This window comes from Panthera tigris, chromosome A2 (assembly GCF_018350195.1).
Source record: "Panthera tigris isolate Pti1 chromosome A2, P.tigris_Pti1_mat1.1, whole genome shotgun sequence".
Classification (NCBI taxonomy): domain Eukaryota; kingdom Metazoa; phylum Chordata; class Mammalia; order Carnivora; family Felidae; genus Panthera; species Panthera tigris.
Window position 1 is genome coordinate 147244602 of NC_056661.1, and position 17640 is coordinate 147262241.

Sequence of the window (17640 nt, forward strand, 5' to 3'; positions counted from 1 at the left end):
ATGACATGAAATGTTTGTCAAAAACTGGTGTGTTCCCAAGCAGACCTCACTTTAATTGGAACTAATTTGTGGTTGGACACAGTTGGGATTTTGGGGGGGGGGGGGTGGAAAGGGAGACAGACTCCTAGCCGGAGAGGTGGCAAACTACTTTGTACGTACCCCCTGATGAAGGACAGAAGGGGAGCCGCACCATCTAGAAGATAATTCAAATGGCAGCCAGTGTCTCAGAACTGAATACAACAACTACTTACAACCCTCTTTAGATGAGGCTCAATGACAACATTCTTTTCCTTCTTTTTTAACTTTTAAACCTTCTCAGCGTGGATGCCCTCGAGAGAGTGGTGGTTATAGTTTCCATTTTACAGATGCAAGAGACAAGCCAAAGATGTAATAAATAACCTGCCTGAGGAACTGGTTGTTGGAAAAAACCAAGCCCATGTTTCAGCCAAATGTGTACTTGCCATTAGCTTCATATACAAAGTATATTCTTAAGCTCATAAACATTGTTTTTCAAATTCCGAATTGAAATCCTCTACCAGTAACACATCGACAAACTCTAGACGGTACGTGAAATACTGTGCAAGTTGACAAAAGTGAGCCGATGTTTTTTTAAAAAACAACAAATAACCCTAAACTTCTAAATAGGCTATTGTAACCAAGTTTATACACAAAGGGTACAGGTATATTTATTTTATCTAGAATTTTGCCTCTTCAATTACTAAGTCTCTTACTGAATAATCAAGATGTTACTTGGCTTCAAGGTCCTTAGGGAATAAAATGTCACCACTGCAGCTGCTGTATTTCCTGCTCACAGCCTTTCAAATTAAAAAAAGGGAAAGGAGGGCCCAATACAAATGCAGAATTTAATTAGTTAGTAAAAGCCCAAATCCTTGCTCAAAGCCCTGTTCTTCCTGCAATATCGCATTCTTTTCTTCTTGTGTAAACTTTTCATTATGAAGGAGACATCTTTATAATACAATAACTCTAGTTATAATGTAACTTCTGGTAACATAACTCCTGCATTAGAAAAGACAGCATGTTCAAGTAATGTTGTTTTAATACAATTTGTGTTCAGCAGAAACCAAGTCAACTTGGTCATTTAGAATTTGATCAATGTGAATTAGTGTCTCACTGAGATAAACCATTTGATCATTTAGAAATTGATCAATGAGAATCAGAGATAAAACATTTATCATGTACATTTGGTCTATCAGAGCCATTCACGCAGCACTAAAGTACGTTATAAGTAGACATCAGTAAGTGTTAGAGACGATGTGCAGGGGACCTGTCAGCTGCAGATACAAATACATGTCCAACAGTATATAATTTTAAGCTTTTTGATAAGGCAAGTTATTCAATAAGGCAGCTGGAGTCACTGAAAAATTACTGGAGCTCAACTTTGGAGAAACCACAAAGAGCAGCACAGCGAAAGTAAACAGCTCAAACTTTCTGAAATAAGTTTTAATTAAAAGCAAAAGGTAAGTAACATAAATTTACTTGGCTAAACTTCTAGACGAGTTTTGAGACTATTAATCAGAGCAAACTTTGTACCTGCGGTACAATTAGTTCTATTAATCTAGTATTTCCAAGTTGAAGTCAAGTTGACGTTCAGGCACACTGGCTTACGCATCTAACAGAATTATAAATTTGCCAGTCAAAACCTTATTTAATTATTTCACGGCCAATTAAGCAGGATCTTTAAACACTGTTGCTTAAAACTGTCCATGATCCCATGTGTAATTATAGAGAACACGAGAAACACCTGCTGATACCACTGGCCTGTCATCCTCAGCTTCTCTAATTCATTTGCAGTATAGCTATTAAAATCATACACCCAAAAGAGAAACAAAACAGTACTGCCAGTATAGAGGCGCAGAACTTGCCACCCCAAAATATGTCCCTCTGGCATAGGATTAGTTTTGGTTGATCATTCGGAAAAAACACACGCCAACGCACGAGAAGCTCTGGAAACCAAGGAGAAATTACCCTCTCGCAAGAGACGTACCCATGCATAAGGGAAACCTCCATGGGTGGGGGGAGGTCTCCCTTGCTGTACCAGGAAGAGGGGGGATGACTCAGTCTGCAGAAAGTCCTCTCTCAATGGAGAAGACAATGACTTAAGTCTGCATAACCACCTCACCCTTGTTGACTGTGCTCCTGTAACTGATTCTGTACCTCTAACATCTTTTGTCTTTAGCTGAAGACAGACGGTATTTAAGTTGATGCTTTGGGCCATTTTGGAGAGTTACTCAGTTTTTCCAGGTCTCTTTCACATATACATGTCGCTACTCTTTGAGTTGTGTTCTCCTGTTAATTGGTTTTACACAAATTTAATTATTCAACCAGCCAAAGAACCCAGAGGAAGGGAAAACTTTTCCATCCCTACATCAGTCAAAGTGAAACCTAATAAAAGCAAAACAGTTTAAAGTTAAAGGATTTTACATTGAAGAAAACTTTGAATATATGGTAATACTTACAAAATCCATTTTATCTCGAGGAGTTTTGCACAGCACTCCTCAGATACTCTAAAATCACCTCAACTTCTTCCACAGGGTGACTAATCTTTTAATACTTTGTAAGGATAGCCCAGGCTTCTTCCACGAGCCTAAATTTATAAGTCGGGCTTCAACAACTTTGTTCAAGGATAAAAGTGAAAACCCCTTCTGAAGTCAGGCACACAAAGGAGTATTAGTAGTGCTCACATCCAATCTCAGAATCACACTCCTTCATCTTTCAAAGAAACAGAAGCCACGCTGAAAAGTTACACCTCTAACAAAAGGATTCCAGAACTGTTTTCCACAGACCTACGTCACTTCCCACATACACATTTTCTCCTTTCTGGAAGGTAGAAACGGGCCACTTCATTATCTAAGACAGGATGGGAAAGAAACATCAGTCGTCTTTAAAATGCTTTTCATTTGGTTGATAGCGCACGTCTTCACGAGGTTTTCCACTGCCTTCAACATATTCCTATTTCTTTGATATGTGCTTTTATATTTGCTTGATATTAGCTTTTAGATTTAAAAAACAAACAAACAAACAAACAAACAAACAAACAAACAAACAAACGCACGCGTGGAGCACCTGGGTGGCTCAGTCGGTTAAGCATCTGACTCTTGATTTCAGCTCAGGTCATGATCTCCGTTTGTGGGATGGAGCCCCGCGTCCGGCTCTGCACCAACAGTGTGAAGCCTGCTTGAGACTCTCTCTCCCTCTATCTATCTGTCCCTCCCCTGCTTGGGCATGCACTCTCTCTCTCTCTCTCTCTCAAATAAAGAAACATTAAAAAAAAAACCCTCATATGTACAAAATACACTGGTAACAATGGTTCAGCTTTGCAGGTGTGGCATTCAGGCCCTACTGAACCCCAAAGAGGTCTGACTGTGACAGGGATCGTGAAGCAGGGCCCCTGCAGCACTCTTCCCCTACTGCTCTGCCACACCCCTCAGGGCGCCCTAGGTCCCCAGGGCTTCACACTAGGTCACCGGGTCTCCCGCTGGGCTGGGGGCTTCCTGAGGATAAGAACCCTTTCTGTAACCTTTTTTGTTTAACATCATGTAGATTTTGTCTGGAAGCATACAGAAACTTCTCCTGTGGTGCACAGCTGCGTAACTTGAACTGGACATAATAATAAAATTATATCATCACAATATATTTAACAATGAAAACTAATAAAATCAAATACACACTGAGCATTTACCTTGTGCTAGACCAATGCAAAGCACCATCAGTGTAACATTACTTGATGTATTAGTTTGTTTAATTAATGACCTATCAGGTGGAAAATAAGGATTAATATGGAACGTAATTCTCGGTATGCTGAGCTATGTGACACAGTACTAGGGTACTAGCAGCACGTAACTAAGAATTAGCACCATAAATGGCTCTATTTAACACATATTAACGAAGGGTGATAAAAGGTGACTGGAACTGCTAACAGTGACTTTTTAGTTGGACTGGGTGAGTAACGGTTACCTTTTGAATAAAAGCTAGATGTAAAAAAAAAGAAAAAAAAAACTGCTGGGTTTGCTAAGTGATTTGGGTTTTATAGATAAAATCTTAAAGCGATTGTGGTCGGGAAAAGTTCTTGCAGGAAAATAAACAGCCCACATTCTTAATCTCCAAATTGATTCTTGCTGAAAAAAATGGTAAACAGTATTTTTAATAACTTATTAGGGACATAATTATTCCATTACAGTAGAACTAATTTGGGGTTTTTCAAATGCTCTTTATTGTAAAGTTCTGTCTTCCTCCTGCTCTCTCTGGTGGACTCTGAGTTCCACACTGGCAAGGTCCTACCTGTCTCCTCAGAGCTATGTACTCAGAACTCGGAGGGCATGTCACACAGAAGCTCTCTGAATGAATGACGCGGCAATAAAATAGGAGGAAAAATCCCATTAAATCTAAAGTGTTTCAATGGGTTCCTGCCAAAACTATAAACTGAAAGACTGAAGGGTGAGTTAATATTTAAGCATCCTTAAAATAATTCCATTAGCTATCCTGGCGGGACGCATGGATGTGACTGGTGTTTATCACGTGCCACCTCAAATGCTCTTAGCTTTCTTTCTCTTTACAATGATTTTGTGTGGGGGCGCCCGGGTGACTCAGTCGGTTGAGCAACTGACTTCGGCTCAGGTCATGATCTCACGGTTCGTGGGTTCGAGCCCTGCGTTGGGCTCTGTGCTGACAGCCCAGGGCCTGGAGCCTGCTTCGGATTCTGTGTCTCCCTCTATCTCTGTTCCTCCCCTGCTCCTTCTCTGTCTCTCAAAAATAAATAAACATTAAAACAAAACAAAACAACTTTATAATGATTTTGTGTGCCCCTCTATCAAGTGAGTAATAACACCCTTGAAATTGCACTTTAAAAAGCTTCCATCTCCTGTAACCAAGATGCACCCAAATGAACACTCCCGTCAAATAAAATTAACTAAATCCTCCCCAAAGTTCTTCAGAGCCTGTTGAGATCAACAATGCTGAAATCAACAATGTCATGCAATGAAAAGGATACAGTATACTGCCTTGCAAAAGACTGAAGCTGCCAGGATTACCTGAGATGCTCAGATCTCTAAGGAGAAACAAAGTTCCACTGAGTAACTTCTGTGCCTTCAAAGATGGTAAGCATCTCTTATAGCCAAGGCACTATCACTTCCTACGCATGAAGCTAACAAACTCACCACAAATCAAAATACAAACTTTCTAAGAAGCTCCATCTAGCAGGTAGTATTGGGCAGGGGGGGGGGGGGTACTAATATAATGGAAGCCACTCTCTGAGAAACTAGCTCTTAAAATTCCTTCACAGTATGTGAAAACCTGGGGTTTTGTTTGTACCAGAGTTGGCCAAACTGCCAAGTCCAAGGGCAGAGTCTCCAAGACTGTCCCCACTCTGGCATCATCTGCAAGTTCAAGGGGTTCCCAAAACTGCTCCAGCCTTAATAATTCACTAAAAATATTCACAGAACTCACAGAAAGCTATTAAACTCACAGTTACGGCTTATCATGGGAAATGACACAGAGAGTTAGCCAAAGGAAGAGATACATAGGATGGACTCTGGGAGAGTTCTAAATGCAAAGTTTCCACTCTCCTCGGGATGCTCTACTCCCCAGGCATCAACCTGTGACAATACGCACAGAGAATCAACCAGAGAAGCTCACCCAAATTTCAGTGTCCAGAGTTGCACTGGGGCCTCATCGCATAGGTTTGCTTGACTGATCGCTCATGTGGCTGAATTCAGTCTCCAGCACCACTTCCCCAGAGATTGGTTTGACAACACATGGCCCAAAGGGCCCATCGTGACTAATGAAACGCTTCCATCACTTGGGAAATTCCAAAGGATTCCAAATTCCCTCTCCCAGAAGATGAGTATATAGGCCAGACCTCTCTGTGGGAAAAGCCAAATTCTTTACCACGCCAAATGAGAGTAGAATTTAATAAAGAATAATATCTTATAAAGGTAACAGAGAACGAAGCTGCCGAGGCTCTGATTAAAACTAAGTCTAGGGGCTCCCAGGTGGCTCAGTCGGTTGAGTGACAACTCTTAATTTGGCTCAGGTCGTGATCTCATGGTTTCATGGGTTCAAGCCCCGTGTCAGACTCTGCATGCTGAGTGTGTGTGTGGAGCTTGCTTGGGATCCTCTCTCTCCTTCTCTCTCTGTCCCTCCCCCAGTTGTACTCTTTCTGTCTCTCTCAAAATAAATAAATAAACTTAAAAAAAACAAAAACAAAAACACTAAGCCTAACCTACAGCTCCATGTTGTCTTGGAGAAAGTAAGTCAGCAAGACATTTATTTTTGTGTTCCCTGCAGCCTCTCATTTGCCAGCAGGCTAGTCCAGGCTGAATGACATGGCAGCTGCACAGGGCTTTTAGGAGAGTGATTCTGTTCATCTAAAACCAGATTTACCTCTCTCTATAAAAATCGAGCCTCCATCAGTTTTCCAATCTGCTAAACCTCTATTCCTGGTTTTCCCTAGTGCCTAAATCCAGGTGTCACGGGCTGAAGGGACCCCTCCCCAACCAAATTCGTATGTTGAAGATCTAATGACCGGTATCAGAAAGTGTATTTGGACAAAGGGTTTTCAAAGAGGTAATTAAATTAAACTGAAATCATTACGGTGAGCCCTAATGCAATGTGATTTATAAGAAAAGGAGACTGAGACACGGATGTGGAGAGGGAAGACAGGTCAACCGTGCGGGCACCCCGATCTCACACTGGCAGCCTCCAGACTGTGAGGAAATCAACTTCGGTGGAACCACTCAGTCTGTAGTTCTCTGTTACGGCAGCCCTAGCAAACGAATACACCAGTCACTCACTAGTCCAGGTCTAATCTTTCAGTGACTTGCTTGCACCCCCTATCTTTTCTCTTTCACTTACATAGTCCTCCCGTTTCCTACTACTGCTTCTTGTTCCTCACCCCCTGGTCAAGCCTCGCATCCACTGTCTGGTTAGTATTACCAAAGGAGCACAGAAATCAAGCGCTTACCTGGTCAAAGACCTTCCAAAGACTTCTTGCTACATGAAGACCAACCTCTTAGCCCAGCAGTTATCAAAGGACCGTACTGACTTTTCCAACTTCATCTTGCACGAGAGTCCCTCTGAGTCAAACCACTGATCTTAAGGGATTTGTCACCCAACTCAAGAACATGATTTTCCTTCTGAATCCTTTCCTTTCCACCTGTTCAATATTCCCCTTCAAGCCTCAACTGAGTAATTGTTTTCCTTATGATAACGTCATAGATCATTCTAGTCAGAATTGATCTCCTTTGATTTATCATAAATTTTACTTATTTGAATAGCTACCCTCTGACAGTAGAGGAATACCCAGGGTGCCAAGTCAAAGATTCTCATGGCATAGAGACAGAAAGGATAACAAATGTTACATTATTGTTAGGGGAAAAAGATAAACCATAACTTGAAAAATACATATGTAGAGTACCTTTTAAAATCAAGTCCAGATCCATTTTTATATCTAAATACTTAAGAAAGCACATTAACCTTTAAGAGTGAGATTTGTGGCCCATTCTTTGAAGGTCTCTCCCTGCTGACCTAAAAAGATAATTCACTAACAAAGACAAAGAGGTTTGTCTAAATATACCTCAAACTACCTTTAAAAAAAAAAAAAAAAAAAAAAAAAAGATTTTTTTTTTTTATTACATTAAAGAACACACTAATATCCATTTACCATACAAATTGTACCACAGCAGAAAGTAATAAATAATGTTACACCTTAGGGTTTAATCATTTTATCAAAAGCTTATAAACATGCACCAGGAAGAAGGTCAGAGCCCAATACGATCTTTCAACTAAACCTGTCACAATACCTTTTTTTGCTTCACTAATTTGCACATGTGCTACTAACAGGGGTTACACAATAAAACTATTTATACTCTCAGGAAAATTCTGAATGATGTCTTCTTACCTAATGTGAGAACTGGCAGCAAAGGGAAAGTACAGGGCTACGGGTCACGGACACTTTGATCCATCAATTAGAACATTCATTTAAACATTCCAAGGATTAATAGAGGCAGCAATTTAACATCACCTTCATAATCAAGGGCAAGGTAAAGTCTGTGATTTAAACGCTTTCAAGGTACATGGGAAGGAATGAAAACAGCTTGAACATGAGAAAAGCGGTTACTCAAATTTGGACATGCCTGTCATTTTATTATATAAAACTGAATGGTCTCTATGATTCTATTAACAGAGATAGCAATTTCACGTCACCTTCATAATCGAGGGCATCCCATCTTATATAATATTATTCCAAATGAAAACTCTATTAGCATTGCTTTCAACTTCCCCTTACTTCATGAAACTGAGTCGCAACAAGCTTTCATCAAATGCCCTTTCCTTGTATTTGGAGAACACGGATGCACCTCACTACCCAAATACCCAAATACACTTCCAAGTATTCCAGAGGGCCCACAACAAGCCATCCACTATTCAAGAAGCAAGAACCTTGTACTTTGATCTTGTCAAGGACGGGAAATACTGTAACATTATGTGTTAAAAACTTACTTGAACTTTGCTTCCACCTCTTCAGCTGCTTTCTGATATTGTTCGGTGGTGACTTTGTAGAATTCTGAGCTCTGTGGACAGAGATTGACAGTAGAGTTTTCACTACTCGAGAGGGCAAAATGTAACACTTACAGTTACAAAATAATACATAAAATCTTTTTTTCAGCCATTCGAGCAGTAGGACAAAGATCTCTTGCATAAGTGACATAGATACTTATAAAAGTGCACGTAAAGGTATCCATTTAAATAATAGCACATCTGCTGGTATACCAGTTGTAATTAGAGTAAACCTTCATTGTTATAATTCATCATTATTTGATCCTTGTGAGAAAATTCTTCACATATTTGCCTATTATTCCAATGTTCTACCTGGGATATTAAAGGTTCACTTCTTTTTATACAGTATTTTTGTCCTCAAGATGGATTCTTTACAGAGTAGAATGTGTTCTATTACCTTCACATGACCACAAGAGCATCAATATTTATAACAAATTAATTAGTAAGAACAGGGTATGGGTTTAGGTAATTTTTTTACCCCCTAAAAAAAAAATGTTTCCAGTATTACATAAATGAACACATACGCAACATAAATCAAGCTGCAATAGGAAAGGAATGCCTTTCCTGAGGCAGAACAATTTTAAACTATCCATTCTGGCTGGCTACGTTGAAACCTATCTTACTTCAGGGGGTGGCCTAAATGACCCCAAGAGCCTTCAGACTCAATGAAATACCCTGCAAGACCTGTCCCAGGACAAAAGAATACTACATGATGCAGTGGTCTATTGTGCACCTTCAATCCCTAATCACTCAGGTTACACATACGTGACTTGGGGTAGTTTATTTTTTAATAAATCATTGTTGGTTGGTGAGAAAATGAAAATGAAATCCTCTTCACACCAGTGACCCCTCTGCATTTAACAATCTGGGTTGCCCAATGACAGTCACATCCAGGTTTGTTGGATGCAGATAAAATCAATGGATATGTGATTAGACAGCAGACTCGGGGTGGCTGGAGCAACGGACGGGTCACCATTTGAGATGATGAATGGCTCTCTATCAACCCAGAGTCCCCTACGATGCTAACACTTACTATAATCTTATTTGGGCTGCGATTTATCTTTCTTGCACCTGATCAATAAAGACGAACAGAACAGTTGTAAGGATCGATTGTAATTTTTTATCATTTTCAAGCACGAAGGTGCATTTCTGACATGAAGACAATATTCACGCAGGGCTTCTGCATGTTTTAAAATCACACTGCGAATGACCAACTTCATCGGTCTATATGCCAAGAGGTTTTAATTCACCTGTAGGTCGCAAGCTACCAAAAGGCCTTTTGTCTTCTCAGGTATTATAACCTTATGTCGTATCACACCTCCCTTTCAGTTTTATTTTACAAGATTTTTCTTTCCTTTAAAATACACACCGGTCACTACATGCTCTTTTGCAACGTTTGGCTTAAGCTTTTTTTGTGTGAACCCTTCTAACAAAGAGGGCAGTAAAAAGGCAGTTACTAACCTGCCACTAACACTGATGAGAAACGCCCCATACTACTATAATAAACTGTCAAGGGGGCGTTATGATACTAAAGTTTCAAAATGCCGGCAAAGCTAAACATCTTGATTAATACTTTCAATTAATTTAAACATTGAAACAGTAATGTCCAGACAGAGCCAGGACGAGGCTGACAGATTTGGTTTCAGGACGAGGCTGACAGATTTGGTTTCTGGTTCTGCTCTGTGACCTTGAGCAAGTCCTTCAAAGTCCCCTTGGCTTTCTTTTGTAACCTGTAAAATACGGATGAAGTAGCCTTGCTTATCTCTGCCAAAGCAGTTACAGAAATCAAATGAGATTGGCACAGGAGCTGTGCCACCTATTTTTGCCGAGTCAAGTCAACATACAAATAAAATAATTTTGGAGGAAAAAGCTAATTTGGGCAAAACTAATTCTGGGTACAAATTCAAAATGATCAAAGGCAAATATTGAGCTTTCTAACAGGAATGATGCACAAAAGTGAGTTCTGCCATAACATAAGTTAGCAAGCTCCCCTCTGCTTTATAATGCCAAATACAGGTAAAATTACTACTGATTTTGTCAAAGTTTCCCTAAGACGTTAAACAGACAAAAGACATGTACCTGTGCTGTCTGCAATCTTAGCTCTTAACTTCCCAAGTTAAAGTTTTAGGCTTTATTTATGTCCTGTATTTCCACCTCAGTGGCCAGATTCCCACACTGTATAAATCTTTATAATGAGGAAAAGTCCCCAGGAGGCAATGCCATATAACAACTAAGGGAATAAACACAAATATGCCCAAGATCTGTATGCAGATAGCGTTTAATTCATGTAAGTATATACTTATTCATTCAACCAAATTAGATACTTATTATCCAAATAATGTCCAACTTGGGGAAACAGATCTTCATGATCTGAAAACTTCTTGAGAAGCTTTCCATCCGATATAAGAGAAAAGAAAGAGTTAAATGAAAGGTCATAAATATTGAGTTAAAGTTGTGGATAGTGTTACTAGAGTACAGAAAGAGTAGAGTTTCTCTTTTGGTGGCAGAAAATATTTTTAAAAATAAACAACCATTAAAAAACAAAAACAAAAAGCTTGCCAATAAGCTTGCCAGCAGGAGAATGAATAAATACGGGGTATTCACACAGTGGAAATCTACACAGTGATGAAAAAGAATGAATTACACATACATGTGGAGCAAACACAAGCAAGTTCTAGATAGAATATTGTAGAGTGTAATTTATGTCAAGTTTGGAAAAAATGCAAAATAATCAAATAGAATTAGTAAATAGCAAATTCCACGGATTATCCCCAAGTAGCAGCAGTTTGGTGGTGGTAGCCGGCGGGTTAGGGGCAGAACACCATCAAGAAAGGAAACACAGTGGGACCTCACTGACTTGTTATGTTTCTTAAAATGAGGTGTACATAGCTAATTGTTATGCTGGTTATAAATGCCTGTAACATATACAAAAATTGTGTTACTCTCCCCCTCCTCAAAGGAACTAATTAACAACAAATAATTTAATAATATAGCCAGAACATAAAAACAGGGGTAGAGGGATACATGCTGAACAGGTTGGCTAAGTCAAGATTTTGTATATTTTCTTGAATGCTAACCTATTGCCGAATGTCCACAAATTACTAAATAAAAGCAATTTCTGTTGTGAAATAAGTATGGACTTACAGAAAAGGGGCAAAAATGGTGGAAAGTTTGTATATACTGTCACCCCCCTTCCTTTCACGTCAATGTCTTAGATAATCCCAGCACAATCATCAAAACGAGTAAGTTAACAATGCAACATTACTAGTAACTAGTATTAACTAAATTGCAGACTTTATTTTGCTACACTTTTTCTATGAATGTTCTTTTTCTATGTCAGGACCCAATTCCAAAGGTCATTTTGCATTTAATTGTCACAGCTTCTCAGTATCCTCTTGTCTCTTAAGACCCCTTGACACTCCTGAGGAATACACCAGTTGGATATTTTGTAGAATGGCTGGCAATATGGACTTGTCCGATGTTTTCTCATTAGACTGACGTTATTATGCATCACTGGGACAAATATCATAGTGGCAATCGGCCCTTCTCCAAACTGGACCCCAAACTACTCCCAAAATTCTAGCTTCACAATTGCCTACCGATCCTGCAAGGCTTCTACTCTGAACAGGTACGCACAGGTGGTAGAAATACCCTAATTGGGGTCCCTGGGTGGCTCAGTCCTTTAAGCGTCCCACTTCGGCTCAGGTCGTAATTTCATGGTTTGTGAGTTTGAACCCCATGTCGGGCTCTGTACTGACAGCCTGGAGCTGCTTCAGATTCTGTGTCTCCCTCTCTCTGCCCCTCCCCCGCTTGCGCGCGCGCGCTCTCTCTCTCTCTCAAAAATAAAATTAAAAAATTTTTTTTAAAAAGGACCCTAATTTTCAGAAAGTCTGTTTGTATTATCTATGTTGTCTTGAGATGGTAGTAGGTGTGTATATGCCTCTTTTCTTATCAATTATAAATTACCGTTACTTTAATGTTATTATGGTAGCTAAGTTTGTTGTTATTTGGTCAACCCTACAGCTTGTAGTAAGTACACACATCAATTGTGTTTTTGTCTGATCCTTTAAAAAAAATTGTTTTAATGTTTATTTAGTTTTCAGGGAGAGAGAGACAGAGACTGAGCAGGGGAGGGGCAGAGAGAGGGGGAGATACAGAATCTGAACCAGGCTCTAGGATCCTAGCTGTCAGCACAAAGCTCGATGCGGGGCTTGCACTCACGAACTGTGAGATCATGACCTGAGCCAAAGTCGGATGCTTAACAGACTGAGCCACCCGGGGCACCCCTGATCCTTTTTTAATAGCCACATTTTGAGAACAATATGTGCTTCAAATAAGTAATATCCACATTCCAATTTTCAAAGAAGGTAGATATTATGTTATATATGTACGTATATAAAATGGCCATATATACCTGTCTAAGTATACCTACCTACCTATCTATATGTGTCTATATCTCTCCCCTCCAAACTTTGTTAAAATACTTTCTTTAAAAAAAAATTTGCTTTTTAATGTTTATTTATTTTTGAGAGAGAGAGAGTCAAGAGTGCATGCAGGAGAGGCAGAGAGAGAGGGAGACACAGAATCCGAAGTAGGCTCCAGGCTCTCAGCTGTGAGCGCAGAGCCCGATGTGGGACTCGAACCCATAAACCGTGAGATCATGATCTGAGCTCAAGTCGGATGCTTAACCAACTAAGCCACCCAGGCGCCCCCGCTAAGATGCTTTCTAAGTCCTCACACCATATGGGGTAGGGGAGAATAATCTGGTCAGATGACCCTAAAAAAAGAACCAAAAAGAACAGGCAGAGAAGGCTGCCCATAATCTAACATGGTGGTCTTTCAACGAAAGGACCATTCATTGCTTTGAGCATGGTCATATTGTTTTTATGACTGTAGGGTCCTTTACAACCTAAAATTTAAGAAGATTTACAACCTAAAAATTTAAAAACATGTAAATTGTAATTAAATTTAAAATTTAAAAATATTTACAACCTAAAATTTAAAACTCTCTTTCATTCATATTCATTCTGTAGTTTCCTGCTCCATCAACAGAGGTAGAATAGTTGACATGATTTGTCCAGTGGAAGCATAAATTTGTAGCAAGTAAATCTTATTTAAATCAAATATTAAAAGTCTGTTATTTTCTTACTTTAAAACAAAATTTTCTTGTTTGACATGAGCATTAAAACAATGTTTTCTATCAAGATTTCCTTTGAGAAAGGTAGATCTTGTAAATTCAAAGTAGAATAATGGTATCTTTTTGATGTTTCAGCGCTATCAAAAATCTGATAAAGGCTTGTCTTTGTCAAAGATTAAGTGAAACGAAGTTCCTAGGAGGTGACCTATCTCCAAAATAACAACATAATACTAGATATGGGAGATGTGCCTGTCCCCTATAGGAGAGGTCAAGGCACCACTGGAAACGACAGGCATTTTTGTTTTCTGTATTAAAACATTTTCCAATCTAAGGCACTAGGTACCAGTTACTAAAAACACAGGCAGCAGACTGAGTTGGAGACTGAATGCTCCACTGTACAAAATGTTTAATATATTTGAAACAGAATATGTTGTCCACAGCACTCTGTACTCCGGTGAGCAACGTACTTTCCTTTGGAGCCATACTGCCAATACAGCTCCTTCCTTATAAAACAGGACATGTCACCGTACCCCAACAGTTCTCTCACCTCTGTAAAACTGGGACAGTAACAAAAATGGCCTAATAAAAATCTCTGGGAGATTAAATATGATAATTCATGTAAAGTTCTTTGAACAATACCTGGGACTATATATGGTAAGCATTTTGGAATGTTACCTATTACTATTACAAATCATTTGAAGAGTACAAAAAAAAAAAGTATAGAGTGTTGGGTAACTTTTTGCAAAAGCCATTTTAATAAACATTTAAATCTTTAAAACACAAATATCTTTTCTTCTGTTGGACCAATCACTGAATTTTGTTTACACGGCTCATCTGTTCTATTTTTCTGTTCTTTAAGATAAATGGGAAATGTGAAGACAATGGCTGGGCTGTACTGAGAATGTTAATGGCTATGAAAAAACTATAAATACATAGAGAGATAGTGACACTAGACCATATTTACAAAAAATAAAAAATAAACCAATAATTTTTTACCTTATCATCAATGAAATCCAATGAACCAAATTACACAGTAAAAGTACTTTTTACTGCCAGGATTCCCAGGGCCTTAATTCTTAGTATGCATTATAAATCGCCAAGATGAGAAATATTGCTCGTGATGAGCCCCAAACTGATTTCCCATGGAACCTTTTAATTCTGGAGCATCTTGAGAGAACAGAACTCCTCAAATGTTCCAGGAGAAACGCTGGGTTAAAGACAAGTTCACAACCACTATTTCAATCCTGCACTTCTCTGCGTGCAACTTTTCTCTTCCCAGAGCAACATTTTCTTACGGGTTACTCTTAAAACTCATGTTCAAAGGGTAGAAATCAGCAATACTGGAAAATGATTCCAGGACTGATGGCATCCCTCTTTATGAAGTGCTAATAAAAAGGAGCAGTCTATTATCTTGAACTTTAAAAAGTTGAGATGAATTCTTTAAAGAAAACTGTTGCTGTACCTCCCTGCTGCTCCCTCAGTGCCCTGTGGCCACGTTTTTCCCTCTTTTCTGTGTATACGGCTCTTGGTGACATGACCTTGCAAGCTTCTCTCATCAAGAAAGGGTGGAGTCTGTTTCTCCACCCCTTCAATTTGGGCGATGCCTGTGACTTGCTCTGTCCAACAGAATGACAGGAGTGACAATGGGCCAGTTGCAAACATAAGCCTCTCTCTTGGAATCCTGGCCTAGTGCCACATATGGAAGTCCAGGCTGAAGAGGAAGAGACTGTAAGTCACCCTAGCTGAAGTCGTCCTAGACCAGCCAAACCTTAGCCAACTCAGTGTAAGTGAGGGCGGTCAAATCCAGAAGAAGTGCCCAGATGGGTGATCTGCAGAATCATGAAGTAAATAAATGGTGGTTGTTTTAATCCACGAAGTTTGGGGTAGTTGGTTATACAGTAAATGCTAACTGATTTATACCTTTGTCTGTGTTCTCACAGCACCATGCACTTCTAGCAAAGCACTTAACGCACTTACCAACCATGTGTTTTTACATGTGGTCTCTCCAACTAGTCCGTAAGATCCCTAAAGGCGAGTAGTTCATCCCATTCATCAACGTACGTAAAGCGTTCGGCAAAGTACGTGACACACAAAACTTACTGAAATAGTGTTAGAGTGACACCATAAATTGTAAGCTGCATTCCAAAGTTTACTTTTATTTACAACAGGCTGGAACAGACAGAAGTTTAAGGTAACTGAAATACTGTAACATGGAAACGTGGAGCCCTACGTTTATCGTACATCTCTTACAAACCGACCAACACTGCAGTCTGCTGTGGAAATGAAAAAAAGAAATGGCTATTGCCGGGGACTGTGTTCAATTACAGTCCCAGTACAATTAACAGTTCAAGGGACAAACAGCAGCTTGAACAGGTAAGGGGTTTATTTGTCTCATGAAATAACAAGTCCGGATGCTGGAAACCCAGAGCTGATGTAGGTGCCAAGGATTTTATCAAATGACTAGGCCCTTTTCTCTCAATTCCTCCGCAGCCATGCTTAGCATTTGCCTTTTATTCCCATTGCCTCAAGATAGCTAGTGTACCTCCAGTTATCATGCCCATGGTCTAAGGAAGGAAGAGGAGGGAAGTGAAAAAAAGGGGAGAAAGGCCCTCTCCAGAGATCTGTGCTTACATCTCTCTGGCCAGAATTATAGATCATGCACAACCCTGGCTGCAAGAATTTTTGTTTTCTCACTTCTACAGTAAGAAAGAGAAGGCAGGAGTTTGGAATTGGTGTTTATTGAGCCAATTTATCATACCTGCCACAGACAGCTGAAGTGACAGCACAAAATCATGCACAAAACTGTGTGGCTGATTTTAGATGCGGGTATTCCCAGTATTTCCTTCCAGCTGCTCTTAAACTTCAAATTTGGGGTATGGGGGGATGGATTTACACATCTGGTATCCTAATGCTCAAGAACAAAGTTTTTAGACAGTAGAGGAAGGAAGTGGGAATCAACAAGAGTGGGCATCATTCCCACTTTTTTGGGGCTGGCCGTGGCCCATGTTTTTGAATGTGTGACACTGCCATTTTCCATTTTCAGAAAGTTTCCCTTTAAAAGTGTATTTTTAAATGCACATGCACAGACACACATTATTGCTAGATTTGAAAAGTATCTGTTTTCAATTCTAAATTAGATCAAAAGAAAACACGCACACACAGTATTCTTGCAGCATTTTCTGAGGTTCTGAATCTCATTTCTGTTCTGTTCTAACTAATATGATCATACCTCCAGTATGTAAGAAACGAACAAAACAGAAAGGTCACAAGAAAAATTTGCTAACGAGCTTTTGTCAGTTCTTTTACCAAATGCTTCGTATGGTGATTTGGGCACAACTACATAACACATCATACTGAAGTATAATGTAGATTCTGGTAATCTTACACTTTTTCTCAGAGGTGAGTAACACTCCTACTCACTGTCCATTCAAAGATTATGGCAGCTCAGCAGGCATTTAGCAACAGTGAATGGGAGAAGGACCAGGTCTGGCCTTAGTGTGAGCGGTCCAGCTTGAAGGTGTGGCTCTCCTCTTTCCAAACTGATCTATAATTACCATTAACAATTATAGGTCTCTATCCCTCCTACAACCCACCCAAATGTAAATGTTACTGTTCCTGGCTTGTTTTTTTAAACAAAGGCCTAGTGTGTACAAGTACCAATGAAAGCCTTCCTATGACAATGTCAATGTGAGCATTCCTATGTTAAGTAGCTGGATTCAAAACAGGCTTCTATTTCTCGTTATAACACTTGCCCAGGAGCTATGTTATAATATGTAATCAGCTAGATGCAGGTAAGTATGTTTCCCCCAAGATGCGAGCTAGGCATACAAGGACCTGATTTAATCCTGCACATGCAGCATGGTTACAATTCCAGGCACAGAATCCCTGAAACAGTCATTTACTGAATGGCATCAGGTGGCCAAAAAGAGTTG

The 17640-nt window shown here is 39.6% G+C and overlaps 1 protein-coding gene across 3 annotated transcripts in view; it reads right to left on the reverse strand.

Moving 5' to 3' along the window:
• Positions 1 to 17640, reverse strand: part of CHCHD3 (coiled-coil-helix-coiled-coil-helix domain containing 3) — a 279622-nt gene that overhangs the window by 46201 nt on the left and 215781 nt on the right. For all 3 annotated transcript variants that reach the window (XM_042972717.1, XM_042972708.1, XM_042972721.1), the window contains exon 6: positions 8515 to 8585. In XM_042972717.1, the coding sequence (XP_042828651.1) occupies positions 8515 to 8585 (71 nt within the window). The remainder of the gene's footprint in view (positions 1 to 8514; positions 8586 to 17640) is intronic.